The sequence below is a fragment of the Neodiprion lecontei genome, chromosome 1 (assembly GCF_021901455.1).
Source record: "Neodiprion lecontei isolate iyNeoLeco1 chromosome 1, iyNeoLeco1.1, whole genome shotgun sequence".
Taxonomy (NCBI): domain Eukaryota; kingdom Metazoa; phylum Arthropoda; class Insecta; order Hymenoptera; family Diprionidae; genus Neodiprion; species Neodiprion lecontei.
Genome location: NC_060260.1, coordinates 37,801,953 through 37,823,395, shown reverse-complemented (window position 1 = coordinate 37,823,395; position 21,443 = coordinate 37,801,953). Strand labels below are relative to the sequence as shown.

At 36.4% G+C, this 21,443-nt stretch overlaps 1 protein-coding gene across 6 annotated transcripts in view; it reads right to left on the bottom strand.

The window, feature by feature from the left end:
- Window positions 1-21,443, bottom strand: part of LOC107216670 (receptor-type tyrosine-protein phosphatase kappa) — a 104,672-nt gene that overhangs the window by 77,102 nt on the left and 6,127 nt on the right. For all 6 annotated transcript variants that reach the window (XM_046746584.1, XM_046746580.1, XM_046746581.1 and 3 more), the window contains one exon: window positions 10,373-10,629. In XM_046746584.1, coding sequence (XP_046602540.1) covers window positions 10,373-10,628 — 256 coding nt within the window. In that variant the 5' untranslated portion in view covers window position 10,629. The remainder of the gene's footprint in view (window positions 1-10,372; window positions 10,630-21,443) is intronic.

Below are 21,443 nucleotides of genomic sequence, written 5' to 3'. Positions count from 1 at the left end.
TTTTATCACCTCGCTGACAGGTCGAAGATCGAGAGTTTTTCGTTTATTTTAAAACGAGATTACAGACGATGATTTTATTAAAAATTCACCGGCGGAAAATGTCGAAAGTTACGATGATTGTTAGCTAAAGTGTCGATTTTTTACTTCAAATCGCACGACTGTGTTGAAAAAAAATAAATAAATAAAAACAATAGTGGATTTTGTTCGATTTCAATTTTTCGTTTATTCGTTCTATTCCGAAAACTATTTTCGGAAATCCAACTGAGACATTTTCTTTTTAGCAGAATATTTAATTTCTTAATATTCTGTACTGATATCGATTTTTAACGACAGTTATCGATATTGAATCAACGATTGAAGCGAAAGAAAATCTGTTTCCTTGAATTCGCGATGGATATTTTTCTTAAATAAGATAATTGCGTGGCGTGATGAAAAAAATCTAACAAACATCGCCAAGTTTATCGCTGTTTGTTGTAGTTTTAGCATTTCAAGCTTTTCAGGAAAACAATTGAAGCGTAGTTTTTAAATGTACGAAAATGTATGACAAAAAAAAAATATTGAACATCGTCTAAATTTTACAATAAAAAACGTGCAGTGAAAATCTTCGTTTATATCGGTACATTTCCCAGAATTTGACCGCAATTACAAGTTACAAATCGAAGAGGAAAAAGAAAAGGGAGAAGAAGAAGAAGAAGAAAAAAAGGAAACCGCGTTGTTTGAAATTGGATTTTTCTTGTTAAAAGTTATCTTGTTGATTCGCCCGAGTCAAACTTTGATCTCGAAGCAGAAAGAAATGCGAGAAGAAAAAAAAGCCGCTAGTGATTTTTCGCAACGAAAATAGAAGACGGAATATTTGATCTATCGAATTAGTCATTTGTCCCGAAGTAAATCACCGAGATCACCGATGCCAAGGTAATTTCTTTTCCAACAATACAACGTTTACGCAAGAAAACCTTGAAGGATTATTCCCTCGTCGTTCGTCCTTGCGAGTCTTCTTACAAGCCAAGAGTCGAAATTATTCCCTGCAACAATTTCCGATGAAATTATATTAAACCGTAGAATCTTTTTTCCCATCTCTCTTTTTTCCTTCCCAGCTTTTCGTCAGCTCATATTTCCCGCGTTATCCTCGAAATTGATAACACGGAGCACCGAATTCCGAGAAGCAAATTTTCCTTCCTTACGCACAAACTCCCAAGAAATAAAACTGATACAAAGCCTCCGACCAGCAGCTCGGGAGTTCTTCACGTCGCTGAAATAACTGGCTATGAATTTTTCAAACATACACGTTTATACGTATCCGCATAAACGTCTGAGAACACGTGTATAACGATACCGATTTATATTAATCGACAGATGTATTACAATTTAAAAATTAATTCAGATAATTTTCCTCGATTTATTGGCTTTAATTATTATTATCTTCGTTACTGTTTTGGCTTTCTTTTTTTTTTTTTTTTGTTTATTTTCTCGTTTTTTCCGCAGATTGCGAACAAATTGATAACTCGGAGGGCCGAATACTAGTCGAACGAAAAGTGAAAATCCACGCCGCGCCGCGTCGTCGAGTTACAAGCAGCGAGGAGCTTTATAGTTTTGATATTTTTAAACGACCGTGCGAAGTGCAAGTCGTGTGTTCGTCCGAACACCCGCAATATATGTATTATCCTCGTCTCTCCGATTCTCCGTTATATCTACGCTAACTACACTTACACCACGAATAGAAACGGCCGCTGATCTTGACACCGATTGCATCTCCGCCACGTTATTTACCGCGACTCGACGGCCGAGTCACGAGCAAAGACTTCAAATCCGAGCGAATTCACTTTCCTTTTACCGAATTTCAATCTCCTCCTGTTTTATTTGTCTATTTTCCTTTTTTTTTTTTTTTTTTTTTTGCTTCGACAAGGACGGAAATAAAATCACGAAGTCATTTCTGTGCCAGAGTTAGGAATTTTTGTTTTTTTCAGTACTCAGACGCCAATCGGGATAAAATGAGAGAAGGAATCGGGGAGGGAGAGGGAGAGAGAGAGAGAGAGTAGAGAAAGAAGAAGAACAGATATCAGAGATGAAAGGCCGGAGCTAGAAATAACGGGAACGCGGTTATAATATCTATTCGTGATCAAGAGGGTTGTAAAAAGCTGGAACGCAAATAAAATCCGTAGCACGGCATGGCTTTCGGCTATAATCGTATTGATCACTCACTCTTTCCCAACGTTCAAGTTCAGACGTCCAATAATTCGTTCGTTCCAAGTTTTAACGAGAATATCCTTGGCGAATGGCCCTTAACAGCATTTCAGGGTCGTGGAAAGCTATTTAACCGGACAACGAGTGATTGCATAACGTCGTCTGGGACAAATTACTAAACATCATGACAGAATTGTTTCTCCGTTCCTCCGATATCATTATTATTATTATTGTTGTTGTTGTCGTTGAATTTTGGTAGAAAAAAAACATGTTACAGATCTCAAGAAAAATTATATGTACGGTATAATTTTTACTATGAATTCGACTAGTTGTAGAATTTTTTTTTTTGACAAACACTTTTGAGTCATAGTGGTGAGCATTCTCAACACCTATTTTGAATCGATATTTTGTGTATCTGGAGAAGTTTGGAAACATATTTCTTTGCGATTTTTCGCTATTTCTTGTAGTGTGATAATAGGTTTTTAATATTCAAGAGTAATTACTGCGATGTAATGTAAATTATTATCGATGGAATAAAATTGATTGAAAAAGATCGTGAAAATTGAAGGAATAATTCATTTTCGAAAAAGTTATCCCTCTACACGTGTACGTGTTTTACATGAATTATGAGTTTTCGGGGTCGCTGATTGCGAATCTGAAATCTAATTTTAAACAGTCAGGATGGCAGATCCGATATGGCGGGCGAAAATTTTAAATTCAATCGAATCTGGAGAAAAAACTCCGTCAGGGGTTCTCGGGATCGTCGATTATGAATCTGAAATCAGATTTTGAAAATTCAGAAATCCAATAAGCGACCTCGAAAATCCCTGCATAGAGTTTTTTGACCGAATTCGATGAAATTTAAAACTTACGTCCACCATATCGGATCCATCATCTTGAATTTTTCAAATTTGATTTCAGATTTGTAATCAGCGTCCCCGGAAATCATATCTTGCTACAAAAATTGACTCGGCACAATAACGTTTTGAAAACGTTAACGTACTTTTTTGCAAACATCGGACAAATCCTTTCAACTATACACGTTTTCAATTAATTTCTCCACGATTCGTCAATTGTTCGAGAACGCGGGCTGTTACTGTCAAAGAAAAATTGAAATTTTCATAACTTTGTACAATACGTATAAATACATAAATAAACAAAGATCCGAAGACGCGATAAAACGTCTCCGATGCTTTCGACTTTGGCGACATTTGCTGCTCGTGAGTTTTATTCTCATTCTTCGTCGCGATCTTCTCGCTTACGCAACTTTTCGTATGTCTCATTTTCACCGTTTATCCGTCGAATCGTAAGATTCTCTCTCTGTGCTTTTTTTTTTTTTTTTGTTTTTTTTTCCCCTTTCATCAACGCGAACCGGATGGAAAAAAATGGGGCTTAAAATTCATCAGCGCAAATTCCGGGCTCAAAACAAAGGGTACAACCTTATTGCAATTTGCAATATTGTATATTGTATACGTTATTGTATTACGTATATATATATATACGTAGTCTCTCATTCTCAACAGCGGGGAGAGGAAAACATCAAAGGCCAATGAATCGTGCACGCCGAGCGATTCAGTTTTAATGAGAATTCCTCATCATCCTGCATCCTAGCATCTTCAACTAACCTCTTCGCTCGATTTCTCCTTGACCTGATTGTTCCCGAAGCTAATCGCGGCATAAATTTCGCGTCGACTATATATATATGTATATATATTTCCTTTCCTCATTTTTCGCTCTATTCTATATGATATAACGTGTCATTAGCATGAAAACCTCTTGAAAAGCCATATCGAAACGCAACGAGAAACATTCCTTTTCATAATTTTCTTTACAGGACGTAGGAAGATCGGGAAATATTCTGTTAATGATACCTGCTTGACGAATGAAAAGCAAACATTGTTTAAACTGTCAATATCAAACGTGTATTTTAATTAAAAAATAACCTGAAAGGAATTTTCCGATAGTGTCAAAGAGAACAACAGCAGGACTGAGCTTGAAAAAAATAGTTCATTTTTACTATTTCGATTTCTTTGGTCCCAACGCGTAATTTTCTTAAATCGTAAAAACTGTTACATGCGGATGCGGCATAAAAATATGTCGATGAATAACGTAGTCGATGTTCCGTTAAAAATTTAGCCACTTAACATCGCGCTCCCTGAGTACAGGGATTGTATGTTAAACACATCCGTGCTAACCGAAATCTGAGTAATTACAATAGGACTAGAGATCCTTGTTAAATTTTGCAGAAATTTGCGTTTATTGTCGAAGTTTTCCCGTCTGTGTATTACACGCGATGTAGGGAAGCGAAACTGGGATCAAAGCCTGGCAATTTGCGCTGCTATTGTTGTTGTTGTTGTTGTTGTTTTTGGTTCCGTTGAAACTTAATTGAATCGATAATCAAGCCGTTCGTCACGGCCATTGCGTTGTAATCAGTTGACTACCGAAAGTTTGCATCGCGCGGCTGAGTAAAATTGAAGAAGAGAAAAGAAGAAGGATCAAAATTACGATCATCATTTTTATCTTATCCTGAGATATACTAAAAATTTTGGAAACGTAACTTTCGGAGATCCGCGATCGAACCTCGTGAAAAAAACTTCGGAGACAGAGCGAAACTCGGTTGAACAGATCAAACGAGACTCTGCGTAAAAATTCGAATCCCACATCTGTCACCGAAATTCTCGGGGTTTTCATCTCTCGCCCGGGGTTCCATTCGGATGCGAACAAATTTCGTACGTATGTATAATACAAGATAGAGGCGAAGAGGGACGGGGAAAATATGGAAAGTGGAAAGCCGAGTTCTGACATGCGCCTGTCTTATGGTGATGATATGCTAACAAGGCGAAATTTTCTCACAGCATGTACACGTGTAGGAATTCTTTCAACGGGCGATCAAATGCTCCGAAATTGCATTGAATATTTATATTTCATTTTTCTTTTTTTTTCTTTTTTTTTTTTTTTTTGTCATCCGCGTCCCTGCAATTACCGTTTCCAAAGTGTATACTCGTATAACGTAAGAAAAAAAGACAGATACGCTGAGAAAAAAATCATTTCTTACAGTAACTAGAAAAAAATCTGTAAAGCAGGTATCGTTAAAAAAATTGTTTCAATATTTTTGGAATTACAAAAAACGAGGTAAGCGATCTTTTTTTTGGTTTACTCTACTTATTTTTATCCAAACAAGGCTTTAACGTCAATTTATTCTTGCACAAGCGTTAAATTTCTCTCAGTGTAATTGAAAAATAAAAAAAAGATCATTCGAGTGTGAACGAATAGGAGAAATAATTTCTTCTTCTTCTTCTTCTTCTTCTTCTTCTTCTTCTCGAGAGAGAGATGCTGGATATATGAATTCTGAGAGAGGTGTTATGGGAATTATAATATGCTCTGACCGTAACCGAAGACATTCCGGAAAGTTAATTTCACGGAGAGAAGATCATTAACGGCAGGAGAATACCTTCGGCGATAAATCTGCCTCGGGGGATTATAAACCGGAAGTTTTATTTACTAAAACCGTTTCTTTCACACAAATTTCTTCATCAAGTTTGAGTCCTCGGCGATGGCGAAAACCTCATTTTTCTTCTGTTTTTTTAAATCTTTTCGTCTCCTTTTTCTTTTTATTTCTACCGACGTTCTTGTTTTGACGTTCCAGTTATTCTCGCTTGCGGAAAGACGTTTACACGTGTATAAGCACGCATGGAAACGAGGCTTCTTACCAGCAGATTTCGAAAGTTTATTTTAAAACATATAATAAAATACCGACCTCTCGATATTCGACGAATATTCGGGAACGTGTGAGGAAAACGGAAAAATGAGATAAAATAACGTGTAAAGAAAAGTCTGTCTAATTTCTAAATAAGCTTCGTACTTCGGAGGAGCTCGTATTGAGATGAGTGACGTAATATCGTTATGTACTTTTGTACGATTCTCCAGAGGGATGAATTATAGAGAATTTCGGAGTACCGTGGGACGATGGATATGTATGTATACTACGGTACGAAAATATGTCGGAAATGCAGGAACAACGTTCAAGGATGTCTTCGCTACCCGATAAATCAACATTCTGCCCACCGTATTTTATTCATTCAAGCCTCGTAAGTAGCGCCTCGTTATATTTCAAACCCGGATCGCGAGTCTTCTTCGCTTTCGTTATTTTCAAAAGAAGAGATACTCGCTTCGATTTCTTTGCCGCAGTGGCTTTACAAGTTGTATTGATAAATCGGAATCCAGCGCGTGTGTATTTTTTTGATTTTTTACATTTTTTCAAAACGAACTTTTAACGAACCCCCAGAATTTCCCTCGAGTACATAATGTCCTACAGGGTTCTGTAGGGTCTAATATTCTTCGTTTTTTTAATAAACAATCACGCAGGCGAAAAAACTTTTTTAGTAAGTTCGAAGAAAAATTTAATCACGGTCGATGTCTCGAGTCAAAAACGTGAGATGTTGTCTCTCGAGGTGGGAAATTTAAATTGTTTTTCACCCCCCTCCAAAGGACCGCAAGACGCGTAACACCGATAATAATTACACATGCATGTTATTCAGAAGCGATTGAAATTCTCCGGTTATAATCGATTGAAATATTCTAAGAGAAAGAGCGAAAGCCAACGCGGGAGAATATTGAAATATAAACTGATTTAACGAAACGATTTAAAATTGGTGTATAAAATTGCGTAAGAATATCGACGAAGGAAACGACGGAAGTAAATGAAAAGATCGCGAATCGAGGGTGGAATACGTATAAGTTTGGTATTTGAATGGCAAATTCCTTTCCGGCACCCTTCGACAATTACCAAGTCAATATTTAAACACCGCTGTAACGTACCGAGTTAAGTAGACGCTATAACCGAGTTATCGTTACATTACGCATGTATGCCTGCATGTATATTACATGTGTCTGTAATACGAGCTCCAGGTTTACTTAAGAAACATTCGTCGATTTTCTCCAACTGTGTAAGCCTTGAATAAAACCTTGCGAAGAAAATAAAAAGAAAAGAAGAAAAAAAAAAAAAAAAAAAATAGCAAAGCTCCGGTTTTACAACGATATCGACATCCGACGATCGATTTCAACCGAGTAGGTATTATTGAATAAAAAATTGCGCTCGCACAAAATTTCACATACCTCAAAAGGAATTCGATCCTTCAAAGCGATGAAATAAAAAACCGGATTGAATTTAAATCGTTGAACGCGAATTAAATTTCGCTCTTAATTGCGTCGACGGTAATTTTCCGAGGGAAACTTGCAAGCGGGGGGGGGGGGGGGGAGGGGTCTCGTCAAGTTAGCAGATTTTTCTTTTTTTTTTTCCTCCTCTTATCTTTGTTTACAACGGGATTGAAAAGACGGAGGATAATGTCTCTGTGAAAGAGAGAGTGGGTGTATCAATGCTGCGGCTTAAATACGTATATGTTATACGCAGAGAATGTTGCGGGGAAATAAGTGAGGGAAGAAGGTGTAAGAAGGGAAAGTCTAATTAAGCAGCTACTTCAACAAGCAATGAACCAACTCAATCCCCTGAATGAAACTCCTCTTGCTGTATGCGTATAATTCTCGACGAAGTATCTCTCGAAGGACTCGAAGCCCTGTAGCGACTGATAAGGGACGCGGAATGCGAGAGTTCGGTGAATTAAAAAGGGAGAGTGAGAGAGAGAGAGAGAGAGAGAGAGAGAGAGAGTGTCGAGGAAGTTGTCGGTTTTTTCCTTTTATTTTTTCTTTTTTTTTTTCTCTTCCTTCGCCGCTTTCTTCGTCACCCTTATCGCCCTGCCTTGGCAAGAAATTTTATCATTACTCTTTTTTTTTTTTTTTTTGTGCTCTCCTACCTCGGAGTAAAATAATAATGAAAATAATAATAATAATAATTATAACGATAATGATAATAATAACAAGCTTATTCACGCCGAGGACGAAAACTTGTTAATGAAATTTCGAGGAATCGTTCTTGTCGGAATATCCCGAATTGGATTTTTATTTTATTTTTTTTTTTTATTTATCTCTCCGTTCGCGCAACGTTCGCGAATTGAGAATTGCCGCTGCACGAACTCGTTATAATTGCAACTGCGATACGCAGTTCGGGAAAAAACTTGGTACTCGGTAATCCTTTGAAGGGCTTTTAAACCTTGCGGCTTTTGATAAAATCATTTTCACGTAATATCACGTAGCAGTAAAAGCAGCAGCAGCTGACAAACGGCAAAAGAATATTCACCATAATTTATTATAGAGCTATCTACTACGAGCGTAATGCGATTCGGTTTGTGCAAGCGACGCTCAATTTATGGTATAATAATATTACGAGTAGATCATACGGTCGATAAAACGAACGGCGGATAAATTAGTCCCGGAAGAAAATCAAATTACAAATGATTTTCACTACGTGATGAATTTTTGTCTCGAAAATCGCCGTCAGCCAATTGCATTGGAAGGTGATTTTTGTCCGGATGATATTGTCTTGGCCGCGGATCAACCCGCCGATAAGAAAATTGTTCAATTTAGTTATCGGCTTCTCGTGATCCTCCGGGATATTTCAGTTAAACGGTTATAAACGGCGGATCAGATCTGCCAGCCAGATCTATCGGAGGATAGAAAAGCTTTGGCGTACGAAGAGACGTTATTTACTCACTTAATAATATCAGAAAAGCTCCGATTCGTTGGACTCGACGCGGATCGTCGTCGACTTTTTTAATTCCGTTGCAAATCTTCCAAACATTCGATCGAGCGACGCGCATTGCTTTTCTATAATACACCCACCTACGCTTCGAGTAAAATTAATTACACTGGTTCAGAGGTTCAAATAGACTCTTGTACCGATTTTTCTATTCAAAACTAGAAACTCCTCCGCGGAATTTCCAGGCTTTCGAATCTTTCTCGGAGCGTATTTCCGGAAGCAGACGACCATAAACGGAATATACCGTTTGAAATTTGGGCGATAAAGGATATGCAACCTCCCGCAGCCGAACATAAATCGACTCGATAACCGTAGCGTTAGTCATTGGCTTTGAAACTCGAAGAGTAAATCTCTGGCTGACATACACCGCGATATACATCCAGGTGTGTCGGTGATTCGAGGTAGAAACGGCAGAAACCTGCACGCGTGTAACTCATACCGTCTGTTTCAGTTAGCGTTGCCTCCTGCAAACTTGATAGTTAGTTGATACTCGCAGCTGCGCTTGTAATCTACACGTATGGATATACGTTTTATTGACCGATCGTCGTTAAACTTAACCGGTTCGTTTTAACCCCGGGCTGATCTAACGTCCCCCGATTTTACAACGTCGTCGTTTCAAACGGTCATCTCTGCCAGGCAATCTGCAGTGATTGCTTGCATAACGATGTACGTACGATGAGCGATAAATTTAATGATTACTATAAATACCTACTCATATCGCATCGTAATGAAATCAATAAAAAAAATATCAACTTTTGGCCAATTAAACAATTCAAACAATTCCAGAAAGAAGGAATTTCATTGACGGTTGAAAATTTATGTAAATAAATAATTCGTTCGTTCGATCCATCGATGTTCTTAGTTGGATAAAATTCTTGCAAGTTTTCCTCCAAGGGTGTAGAGTTCGGTCAGAGAGCTTTGAAGGCAATAATATGATACAGCGATGATTTCAAAATGCAACTGGAGTTAATCGAGTTTCGTTCGGTTGAAACGATATTCCCTTTACGCGGTAAACCAATTAAAAAAACCATGCATTTCAACCAGAATAACACAATTTATATCGACGATTTTAAAGAGACCTCATAAATCTACAAAAGTTGAATTTTGCGTAACGCCGAAGTATTTTTCACTACAACTTTAGCTCGTTATTGCGTACAATTCGCAATGATTTCGCTAATGTACTTTATTTTATTTTTTTTTTTTTCGAAACACCAAATAGAAAACATAAATTTGTCGACTTGTAGATAATTTGTTTACGATCAAAGTGAGCTCTTACAGTTAATTAAAATCGTTGAAACGATGCGATTTTTTCATATCAGAAATGATTCGACACCGCTATCGCAGCTGAAGTTTATAGTTTGAGAAAATAACTTCCGTTCCACGGGAATGTCGTTTCAATGAAATTCAGTCGCATTACCAAGCCTCGGTTTCACGATATTTCCGCCACCGCGGTTCTTCGACTGAAACTGAATCAGGCATTCGGTAGACCCTTGAAGGCTGAAAAAATTTTGAAAAAACGAAAGGGGTAAATCGACTCACCGAAAGAGATGAGCCCGCTGTTCAGCATCGAGAGTTTAATCTGACTCGGTATCGAGGCCAGACTGTGTGCCGGATTCATGTGACGTTTTCTCGGTGGTTTTTCGGGGGCGCGAGGAGCACTTCGACTCCTGTGATGATTCTGGTGTTTTCTGTGAGATTGAGAAGCTCCGGCCGTCGAAGTCGCCCCGGTTCTATCGGATCCGATGCTGCTCAGGGCCAAACCGCCCCCGGTCGACTGAGTGCGGAGGGACGACATCCTGAAGCAGAGGAAGAAGAAGAAGAAGATGAAGAAGATGAAGAGTGTACAAAAATAACAGATTTTCCATTAGATCCGTAATTTTTTAACGATTTTTTCTACTACGATCGATTATTTTTCAAACTCGAAGCGGCGCTGAGAAAAATTTCATTTGTTACAACGAAGGAGAAAAAGAAAGGAAGAGGTTCGAACTAAAGAAGGAGCGGATATTGTATCGCGAAGATGCGAACGGAGCGAATATTCCTGACGCGTTTACCCCGAACCCACGAAGCTCGGCGATAATTAATTAAATTATTATGCGCGTCGCGTAAAACGTTATTCAGCTTTACCGCCAATTTTTCACCTCGAATGATTTATTGCTCTTAGTAGGTACTTCGTATAACTCGCGACGTTTGTTTGTCTTCCATTTTTATACACCAAAGAGAATTTATTATTCTGCCTCTAACTCGTCATTATAAACTTCGGGGTGTCAATTTTTTTTTAAACCCCGAAGGACCTGAATAAAGAGACACGTGTCTCACCGTTGTTTGGCTAAATAAACTTGTAAAAATAGTATATACATATATATATATATATATATATATATATATATATATATATTTTTTTTTATTATTTATTATCATTGGTTTTGTTGTTATTTTTTACCTACGTTGTGACGAATTTAATGAAAATTCGCGAGTATTTATCAGACGCGGGTAAATCAGGGTGTTGATATTTAGTTATGTAACTCGAAAACTTGACCAAGTGTGCATGTTCGGATTCGGTTAAACTGATCATGATTCGGGTCAAGTTTTAATGAATTAAGCAAGGTTAGTAACGGCCCTCGAAACCCTTTGACCGCAATCCCAACTGTCAAATAATGTATTATATATACATATGTATAATAACAAGCCAAGGTCCGATCGTATATACGTTACATTACAGGCGTAAGTAACAATGAAAAAATATATTGCAGGTTGAATCGATTCATCGACGAAGGAGAAATTTTGGAGGTTTAATTTTTTTGTCAAAATATCGTGTAAATAAAATTCGCTTCTCGTAGCTTTTACATCCGATTTGTGATCGAATTAATCTATGCAATATCTAAGATCATTTTCAATTATTTTATGACAAATATTTCAAGCTACAGTGATTTTAAATAATTACTGAGCCTCGAAAATAATGTCGATAGAAATTTTTAAGCCGAATGAAACGGAGGTCGGCGAAAAAATTTATTCACAACGAACGCGATCGATCGGCGTTTCGAAATACCTAATTATCGATTTTCAGCTCAATCGAGCGAATGACGTCGATGGAAAAACCGTATAATTAAAATTCCTGCCGAATTTTAAATCTATTAATTATTCAAAACCGAAGTTAATTGAAATTTTTACGGATTACGAAGTGAGGAACCCGTTAATCAACGATACTGTGATTATTTTAATCACCAAGGGGAAATCGGTGAAAAGAATAAGCCTGGTAGTTGCGAATCGGTAACGAAGGAAATTACCAATATCAGAAACTCAGTTTCGCGAGAAAAAACTGACTCCCAGCTGGCTCTGAGCAAAGTCTCGACAATTGTTTCGTTATATGCTCCACATTTGTCTATAGCAGTACAGAAATCGCGTACAGTCAGGTAAAAAACTTGTTTGAATTACAGTGTCACTAAATTGAATCTAGTTCCTTCATCGAATTGATAAAGTAGAAAAAAAGGTTAAAACACTCAACCTAAATTACACAAACATCACGTTAATTTAACCATAAAATGTTATTTTTCCAACAAAGTTAATAACAGAGTATTTATAATACGGTTGAAGTTCAGTGTTTAAACTTCTCTTCCTCGATCACATCGAGTCTCTTTTAATCAGATTTAGTTAACTTGATCGGCTTTAATTGCACCCCTTTAATTTTTCCTTCGTTATGTTTCTGTTACGAAAAATTTTCCAAGTGATTTCCTGTTTTTTGACTGATTTTGTTTAATAAACAGAATACATGAAAAGTGAACGTTGTAAACGGGGAGAAAAATATATAGAGAATTGAAAAAGCTGAACAACTTGCTCCGCGAAGAAAATAAGTGGCGGAAAACCGCGGCGCAGGTATAAATGGAAAAAAAACAAAATACGGGTACAAACAGGTAAAAACGAGAGAGGAAAAGAACCGGGCAGGTTTGTTATACTTGGCCAGCGGCACCGATAACGAGAGTGAAATCCAAATTATATAGGCACATATGTTTATATATATATATATGTATATATGCATGTATATCCGATGCCCGGGCATGTCCGCACTTTACGTAATTTTTTTTCTCGGTCTGTAAATTTAACCGGCGGCGGAAAAAGGTAGGGTGGCGTTAAAAAAAAAAAAAACGCTGAAAACAAATTAAAACGGAGAAATAGCAGGGTTGGAAGTAAACGAGAAAAAGCAAGGATTAAGAAATCGAAATATGCCATTTGAGTCGATTTCGATCCCGATTTTCGAAATAACTCTAATGTGAAAAAAAAAATACACATAAGAATAAACAAAAAAGATTACAATAATCGGCAGCGACTTCTAAATATTTTCCTACCTCGTCTAGGTTTTATGACAGTTTTGTTCTTCGGTATTTCTCGCAAATTTGTTCAGAGGCACAATAAAAAAAAAAAAAAGAAAAAGTTCAATCAATCTTCGATATACGTGTACTAATTCAAATGTATAAAAGGCTCAGTTTGTTTGTTACCGATAAACGCAAGAAGAAGCGGACCGATTTACATCAAACATGCAGCAATGTCTCACCTTACGTCTTCGGGAATGACAGAGGCTGTATAAGTTATGGAAAAGAACGGTTTACGTGGGTGGAAGATTATTGAAAATATGATAAATTCGTGAAAAATTTGGATGCGGACTGTACACCTCTAGGCTTGGTATTATTATAAATTACACGGGAATATGTGTACGTATATAGTATAGGTTCGATTCATTTTGCACTGCAGTTTCTACGAGCTGACCGGATCGGTTCACATTTGTTAGCAGTTGGGTGAAAAAGCGCTTTAATTATTGAGCGCAAGCTCATATTGCGCGTACCTTGTGAAACATAAAATATGCGAGCTGCCCGGTGGAAAGGAACGTTGCTGGAAAAAAAAACAAAAAAAAAAAAAAAAATGAAGAACAACAACGTGCCGGAAGGATTTATTATTTCGACAAATCGTAAGTGGATATATAATTTATATAATTATCTGATTTCGAGAGTTTATGTATACCTATATTTCTTTTATTATTTTCACGGTTGTCGGATAATTTCCAACGACTTTCGAATACTTGAATTAATTTCGCAAGACATTTTATAATATATGTATATATATACAAAGACTTGCGAAAACTTTAAACCCTTTCAGGAGTGATTAGCTGATACCTTGGAAAACCACTTTTTCATCCCTCGATACATATTCATAACACGAATTATTACCTCTACCCTGAGACAAAAAAAAAAAAAAAATGAAAAACAAAAAATTTTTCCTCCAACAAAGTATTCAAAATATGCGAGTAATTTTTTTTTACCGAGGGAACGAAAATTTCACAGGGATTGGGGAAGTTTTTTATTTTTTACTTTTCGTTCTATTTACCGTCAGCCAAATATTAGTGTAGTTAAAATATCGGAGTAATGTCAAGACGGTATAAAAACGATCGAAAATTCAGAGGGCCTATAATTTCTGCAATTAAGCTGGCCAGTAAAAAGCAAAGGAGTGAGCAGAGGAATTGAATTAAGAGAGAAATGAAAATGTAAAAAAATCGCTAGGGTGGGAAAAATTGACAATAAATTATCTACTCAGAAAAAAAAAAAAGAAAAGAAAAATAATAATGACTGGTCACTTTCTTTTGGAAAATTACTCACTTTTGTCTAATACAGGGTTGAAATTTTTTTTTTTCATTATTTGCATGTTTATGAGAAATCTTGTTGCATAATAGTGTTCGTGTAACCTAGATGGTGGCTTTCGAATGTCGACGACAATAATTATCGCCATTCACTCGCTTGCTTCGAGCTCGGGAAAATAACAACAATCTGTTTTGTGACGACAAGGGGTGCGCATTGTGTCTTACACTATCTTTTCCCCTTTGTTGAAACACAATGCCTAATGCGCATGGGGTGGGGAATAATCCAAATTATAGTCGTCGGGCCGGTTACGCAAGCTCAAGTTTGATAAATTAGGAAACAAGGGTGAAAATATTTTTTGAGCTGATTTTGTTTTTTTTTTTTTTTCTCGAGTATCACGAAACATTCATGTTTCATTTTTGTCTGTTTATTTTTATTACGCTGGTGAGGTTCAAGTTTTAATTTTTTCAATATGATTGCACTGACGCCGACGTATCGATCAACAAATAGCGATATTTGTGATTGATTATTTGAAAAAAAATAAAACAATAAGTTTCAGTGAACTTGCAATGAATGGTTTTTCTGAATAAAATTCTACGCGATGTTCCTTGAAAGAAAATCGAACTTTTCTAAGCGATTTTTGAAAAAATTAAAAACGATCTTAAACGAAAAGATTGATATCTGTAAAGCTGGTGTTTAAAATTTTTATCATTTTTTGTTGGTGGACGCTTATCTTACAGTGAAATCAACAAAAAGTATCGATTTTCGATTCGTAAATCTTTTCCGATGGTCATTTAGCCGTTAAAAAAGTAATATCACATCGAATCGAACGATGAAAAATGCATCGATTCGAGAAAATGAGAGTGTAAGATTGAAGGCGAAAGCAATCTCGACCAAATCCTTAGACCTTGTCGCACGCGTATATTGCTTATGATTGAATATAGAGTAATAAAAGACGAACCCCGTTTCATGTACCGAAAAATCTCTTTCCAGTATAGCAGGGGTATAAAAAACGTCACACAACCCTGAAATATTCACGAGGATTCGAATGGTAAAATCCATTCCCATCGCGAAATGAGACGTGACGCGAAATACGTTGATGCGATAAAGTTCTGATCCTGCATCAGGAGCTCATACAAAGAAAGAAGCTTTACTTGACTTGTGATTGATTCCTGAATTATCTCGCGACGGGAAATATAACCGTAATAGCTATACGTTAGGTATACAAGACAGATTCCTACTACCGACACTTATCGACATTTCACCCGAGACTCAAACCCAAACCGCGATCGACCTTACCGACTTTTTCGATCTGCTATACCGACGTTTTATCTACCGAAGATTAAAAGTCGCGTAGAAATCTGTGTTCAGAATCGGCTATTTACATATACTGTTGGAAAGATTCATCGAGCCGTAAGCTAATGTGGGAGAAAAACGGGTGAATATTATATATATAGAGAAAATGTAAATAAAAAAATAAAAAATGCGAGCACAAAAAAGAAAGAGACGAAGCGAATATCCGCGAAACGTTGCGGTATTGACGATGCTTGCACGGCCGATTATTTTTAAACATTTTGTAAGACGTCACGACGCCAACTGATCGCCAAGAAAACTTCGTCGGGTTTCGAACGGCCTGCTGCAAGGGTCGCCCGGTCAGTGACCTGCACTTGACATCGAAAATCTCTTAATCTCTTCCGGTCTTAACCAGGCTCGTAAATTCAGCCGTGGTATCCACCGAATTTATAGTTCGTTGTTTATTTTTATTTATCAGACGAATTGTGAGGTTTATAAACGATGGAAAAAAAACTCACGAAATTCCAGAGAAATGAATAATCGATGGACACGGTGATTTTTATTTTTTTTTTTACTGTCATAAACATCAAGAGTTCACTGAAAATATAAACAGGTACGTAAATCTTATCGAGAGTCAGATTGACTTCCGGTTGTGAAACGACGGCTGTCCAAAGTTTATCGGAATTGTTAACCTATTGAAATCTATCCGTCACCGAATTTCCAGTTCACAGTCGATTTCTGTTTCTGCATAAAAAAATTGTTAAATTTCGAAAATAAAAAACATATCACAAGGCTCACCGATAATTCCACAGAAGCGATTGATTGATCGATTTGGAAAAATGTTGACCAAGATATCAAGTGTTCGCCAAAAAAGCAACACAATTTTGAAATTTGTCAAAATTCAGATAGACTTTGGGTTGAAAAAATTCACAACTCATTCAGAATTTTACATCAATATCGATAATTAAGAAACAATTGTAAACTTATCGATTTTAAAATACGAAATAAAATAAAATCGACGACTTAAACAATCTTTGATTAACTTTCATCACCGTTACTTGACGTTTTTTGTTATTACACATATATACATATCTATATCGAAGTAAATCCTGAGTTTCTCCTAAAGTTAGTTTATTTTCTCCGACTGATACAATAATCCGTAACGTATGAAAAAAGTGGATTGCCAGATATCGAAACTATTTTATTACCTCACAAGAAACGGAGACTTGCGAATATATATGTATATATATATATATAGTTGTATACATTTCACTAGGAGTTATCTGGCTGAAAGTTGATTAAACTACTCTCGCTGCTTTCGCAGATGATCGATTGCAGCGGGTCCTGATTCACGGGATATGTTTCTCGGAAAGTGAAGAAAGATTTTACGCCCCGAACAAAGATTTTGTTAATTAATTTAACCATTCGAGCTGAAGGCTGGGTGTAATTAAAACCGACATCTTCCACCTTCTGGCAGTTTTAACGGCCCGCGGAATGAGACTGAAGGAAAGAATTGGGATTTAAATAAAAGGATGAGAAAAGGAGAGGGAGAAAAAGAACGATTTGACTTTAAGAAGAGATTTTCTTTGAAGAGGCGCGGGAACAAAAATAAAACTGTAAAGCTTACCTCGGATACGAACAACTATAAATTACTGCTCTATATTTCTTTCATTTCTATTTTCGAACCAAGTTTAAAATTAAAAATTTTTAGCACGGAAAATTTTACAGTTCAACGTTATCGTCAATCCTTGTAATATTAATGACGGTATGATAAAAAAAAAATGTTATAAAACTAGATTCGTCAATTTTTTCCCTTCTTAATACAGTACGTGATAAATTTTCCACGACACGATAAACATACATATAATACTCTCAGAATACGTGACACAAGAAAACAAAACAATATTACCTTCATTCCGATGCTCAAAAAAAAAAAAAAATCTGTCAAAATTCTCAAAAATACTCCTTTGCCAGACAAACGATTTCCTAAAATTTCCAATTTCACAGGTGGAGTTGGAAAAAAAATTTAACCAGCTCAAAGTGTGGTATTTTATTACCGAATTCACAAGAAAAACAACCGACGAATAAAAAAACAAATATCGTTGGTAACCGGAAGCTGCGTGAATACAATCAGCCTTAAACCGGAACACAGAGCGTAACTAAAATATATACATGCACCTATAAGATTGCGAATTAGTTTTAACAACAACAACAATAAAAATAATAATTCCATATAACGGCAAGAAAGTTTTCATAACGCACCGAATTACGGACGATTCTTCGGGCTTTTCGATTTTTTCGAAAACTTCAAACGCAAATCAATATTTCCCTTCTTATATAATAATGATAATAATAATAACAATATGTTAATTATCTTCGACAGTGTCAACATCGCGCCGTATATCTCGCAGATAATATAATGGAACGGTAACTTTGTGCAAAACTTTCCTTAAAAATAACGTGAAACGTAAAATACAATTACAGTGAATAGATTAAGCAATGACAATAGTGCTTTCGAATAATTATTTAATACCGAAGAGAGTCCGGAACGATTTTAATTTATTCCCTAAAAATAATTATTCAAAAATGCGAAAAACGTATCGTGATAATTACGATTAAGATTTTGATTCACTACTCGGTATATGTGCAGTGCACTGAGAGAAACTTTTATTTCCGATTACCGCTCGGTCCTTAACTATTTTCATTTTTTTACCGCAATCGAAAAATATAGTTCTAGGTAGAAAATGAAAATTAGTTTTCTAGCTGTAACCAAAAAATCTCGTATCCGTTACTATTCTTACAATAGCGCAAAATGGTCAGGCGTACCTCGTTTTTCGTAATTCCAACGACATTCAAACAGTTTTTTTCAACGATACCTCTTTTACTCAATTTTTCTCGTTGTTTTTTGTCTTGCAGTTTATTATTATTTTTATCTATCATTCTATCGATGCCGCGTGTTCACCTTACTCTGCTCATTACGCGGAGGTTAGCGGTGTGTTAATAATCTTGGAGGGGTTTATATCGCGACCCACGTCCGGGTTTTGGTATAGCTTCTATTAGCGGGCAAGGTATTATAATCAAGATATTACTGGAATAGTTGTCGGAACAATATAGCCTTTAATCAAAGTTTATCAATTATCGAATCACCGATTAAATGCTCCAGCTTCTATAATAATAATAATAATAATAATAATAATAATAATAATAATAATAATGATGATGATGATGATATTGACAATAAAAATAATTAATTGTCATAATTATTCGAAATTCCCGCACTTACATATTACTAGTATATACACACGCATGCACGTCCATGTAAGCAATTTATTTTCACGGTTATTTCTATTTTGAGAATACCGTAGGGGTTAAATGTTATTCAGAAATTAGTAAAAATTGCCAACCTGCGGAAAAAACACGGTCGCCTTTGTTGTGAAGTTTGAGCTTCGATAAATGAGAGAGAAAAAAAAAATACAACAACAACTTATTACCGGTTACAAACCGGTCGAATTTGATATCGAATGTTTGAACGAAACGCGAAGAGAAATAGAGAGGCAAACGTATGATGTGGAGAGAATAAAAAAAAAAAAAAAAATAAAAAAAAAATAACTAGCCACGCGACTGCAAGTTTGAAAAGTTCGAAAATAGAATTATACAAAATATCGGAAAGCACGTTAAATTGAGGCCAATGATTAGCTTGTATGTAATAATACAATGAAATACATTACAGACGTGTTCGTATTGCTTTTATTGTTGTTTAAAATTCATTTCTTTTTTCTCTCTCTCTCTCTCTTTCTGTTCCACCTTCAAATTATTTTTGCATTTTTATACTCGCTACCCTTTGGAATTACCCGGAAGTTTTTCGCGACCATTCGGTTCCGCGATCGTTGTTGCAATTCGTTCGATCGCAAAACTTGCTCCAGTTACATTTCCCGCATTACGGTGTATATATATATATATATGTGTATATATATATACAGGCGCTGGATGAAATAACTCGATTCTATCCGAGTCACGTACAATCCTGTCGCTTTATATGCGTGTATATACACGTACATATGTAGGTACACGTATATTATACATAGTGCACAGAGAAACCGTGAAGTACGAACTGTACTTAGCGCGGGGTTAATAATCAGCCGTGTCTCTCTTCCATGTACAACGCATATACATATACACATATATATATATAAATATATACATATAGGTGTATAAAACATACGTGCGCGTTGTACATACACTAGGCTGTTATACAACAAGTACGTATGTACGTGAATTCAGATTCTTGCCAGACGGTTATTGGCTGGTTATTACGTGCGAACGTGAGGACAGAATAAGATGATGTATATTATACAGCCCCGATTCGAAAGTGCTGGGACGTCGTTTAACAGAATACACCATACAATGTAAGACGCGTGAAATTCGATTTATATTCCTAACACACCAGTTGGACTGAATTGTCGAAAACAATGAAAGAACGACGAATATGTAATTCGATTGTGCAAATATTTGCACAAAATCGTCCCTTGTAGTTTTCTCTTTTTTCTTTCTTCGAAATTTTAAGTAAGTAATTGTCAAGTTGCGTGGAAAATTTTTCCTACACATTCAGAAATGTCGATGACAATAATAGAACGAAACATGTAAAGACAAATAAATTGTACAAGGTAGTTTTTTTTGTGGAAAAAAAAAAAAATAAATAAATAAAAGAAATAAATAAATCCTGCGCTCCGTGAAATTGATCTTGAAAATTGTCCGACGTTTCGTTATGGCCGTGTGTAAAAAAAATTTATTCCTCCAACTTTGATACAGGGGATATTTTTGAGATGCTCCGTGTCAAGTTGCAAGGGTTCGAAATCGAATCCAGGATCGGTTGCGATACGATTTGCGTACAACCGTCGAACTACCAGCTGTCCGATATACCGGACATATCATCGTTTCCTCCCCAAATTTGCTGAACATTTGAATAACAGGCGTAATCATCCAGGCAGGATTAATCCCTTGTTCAAGCATCTCGGTGTGACGTATCGATTATCCTTCGAAACTGATCGCAGATGTGTAAATTTATTTGGACTGCCGAATGTATCTTTAATTCGTGAAGATCGTTGAAAAAAATAAAAAGAAAAAAAAAAATAAAAATTAACAACACAAGTTTATCTCGAAAATGGAGCAAATTTTGCACAAAGCATTACGTGAGTTTCCATATTCTCGAATACACAAGGCAATTTGTGATTCGATAATGACGTGACAGTGATTTTATCAGTTTCGCATCGATTAACGAAAGTGGGAAGAAAGCCTCGGATAAATCGGAACGTTTCAACAAAAATAGTAAATTCACTCTGCCGACTCGGCTCGAAAAGTAAAAGCTTGAAAGCTGAGCACTGACGCAGAGCTTTTCTCGATTCTTAGAGAATGAATATACCTAGTTTTAAACGCGCTCTGCACTCTGAAATTTATCGCGGAACGTGTTAAGCTCCGGAAGTTGAAACGCCACGCTCCGCGCATTTCGCATCCGTTCGGACAAATAAAATTCGGAAGCTCGATTGACGAAGATTTTCTCAAAACTTGGAACGACGAAAGAGTCTGGATGAAAATCGACCGCAATTTTAGAGTGATGCGGAATATTCGAAGATCGCGACAGAGGAGGAGGGCAATTAGGCTCTCTCTTTGACCGGTGTATTCATGGACCGATGGACACT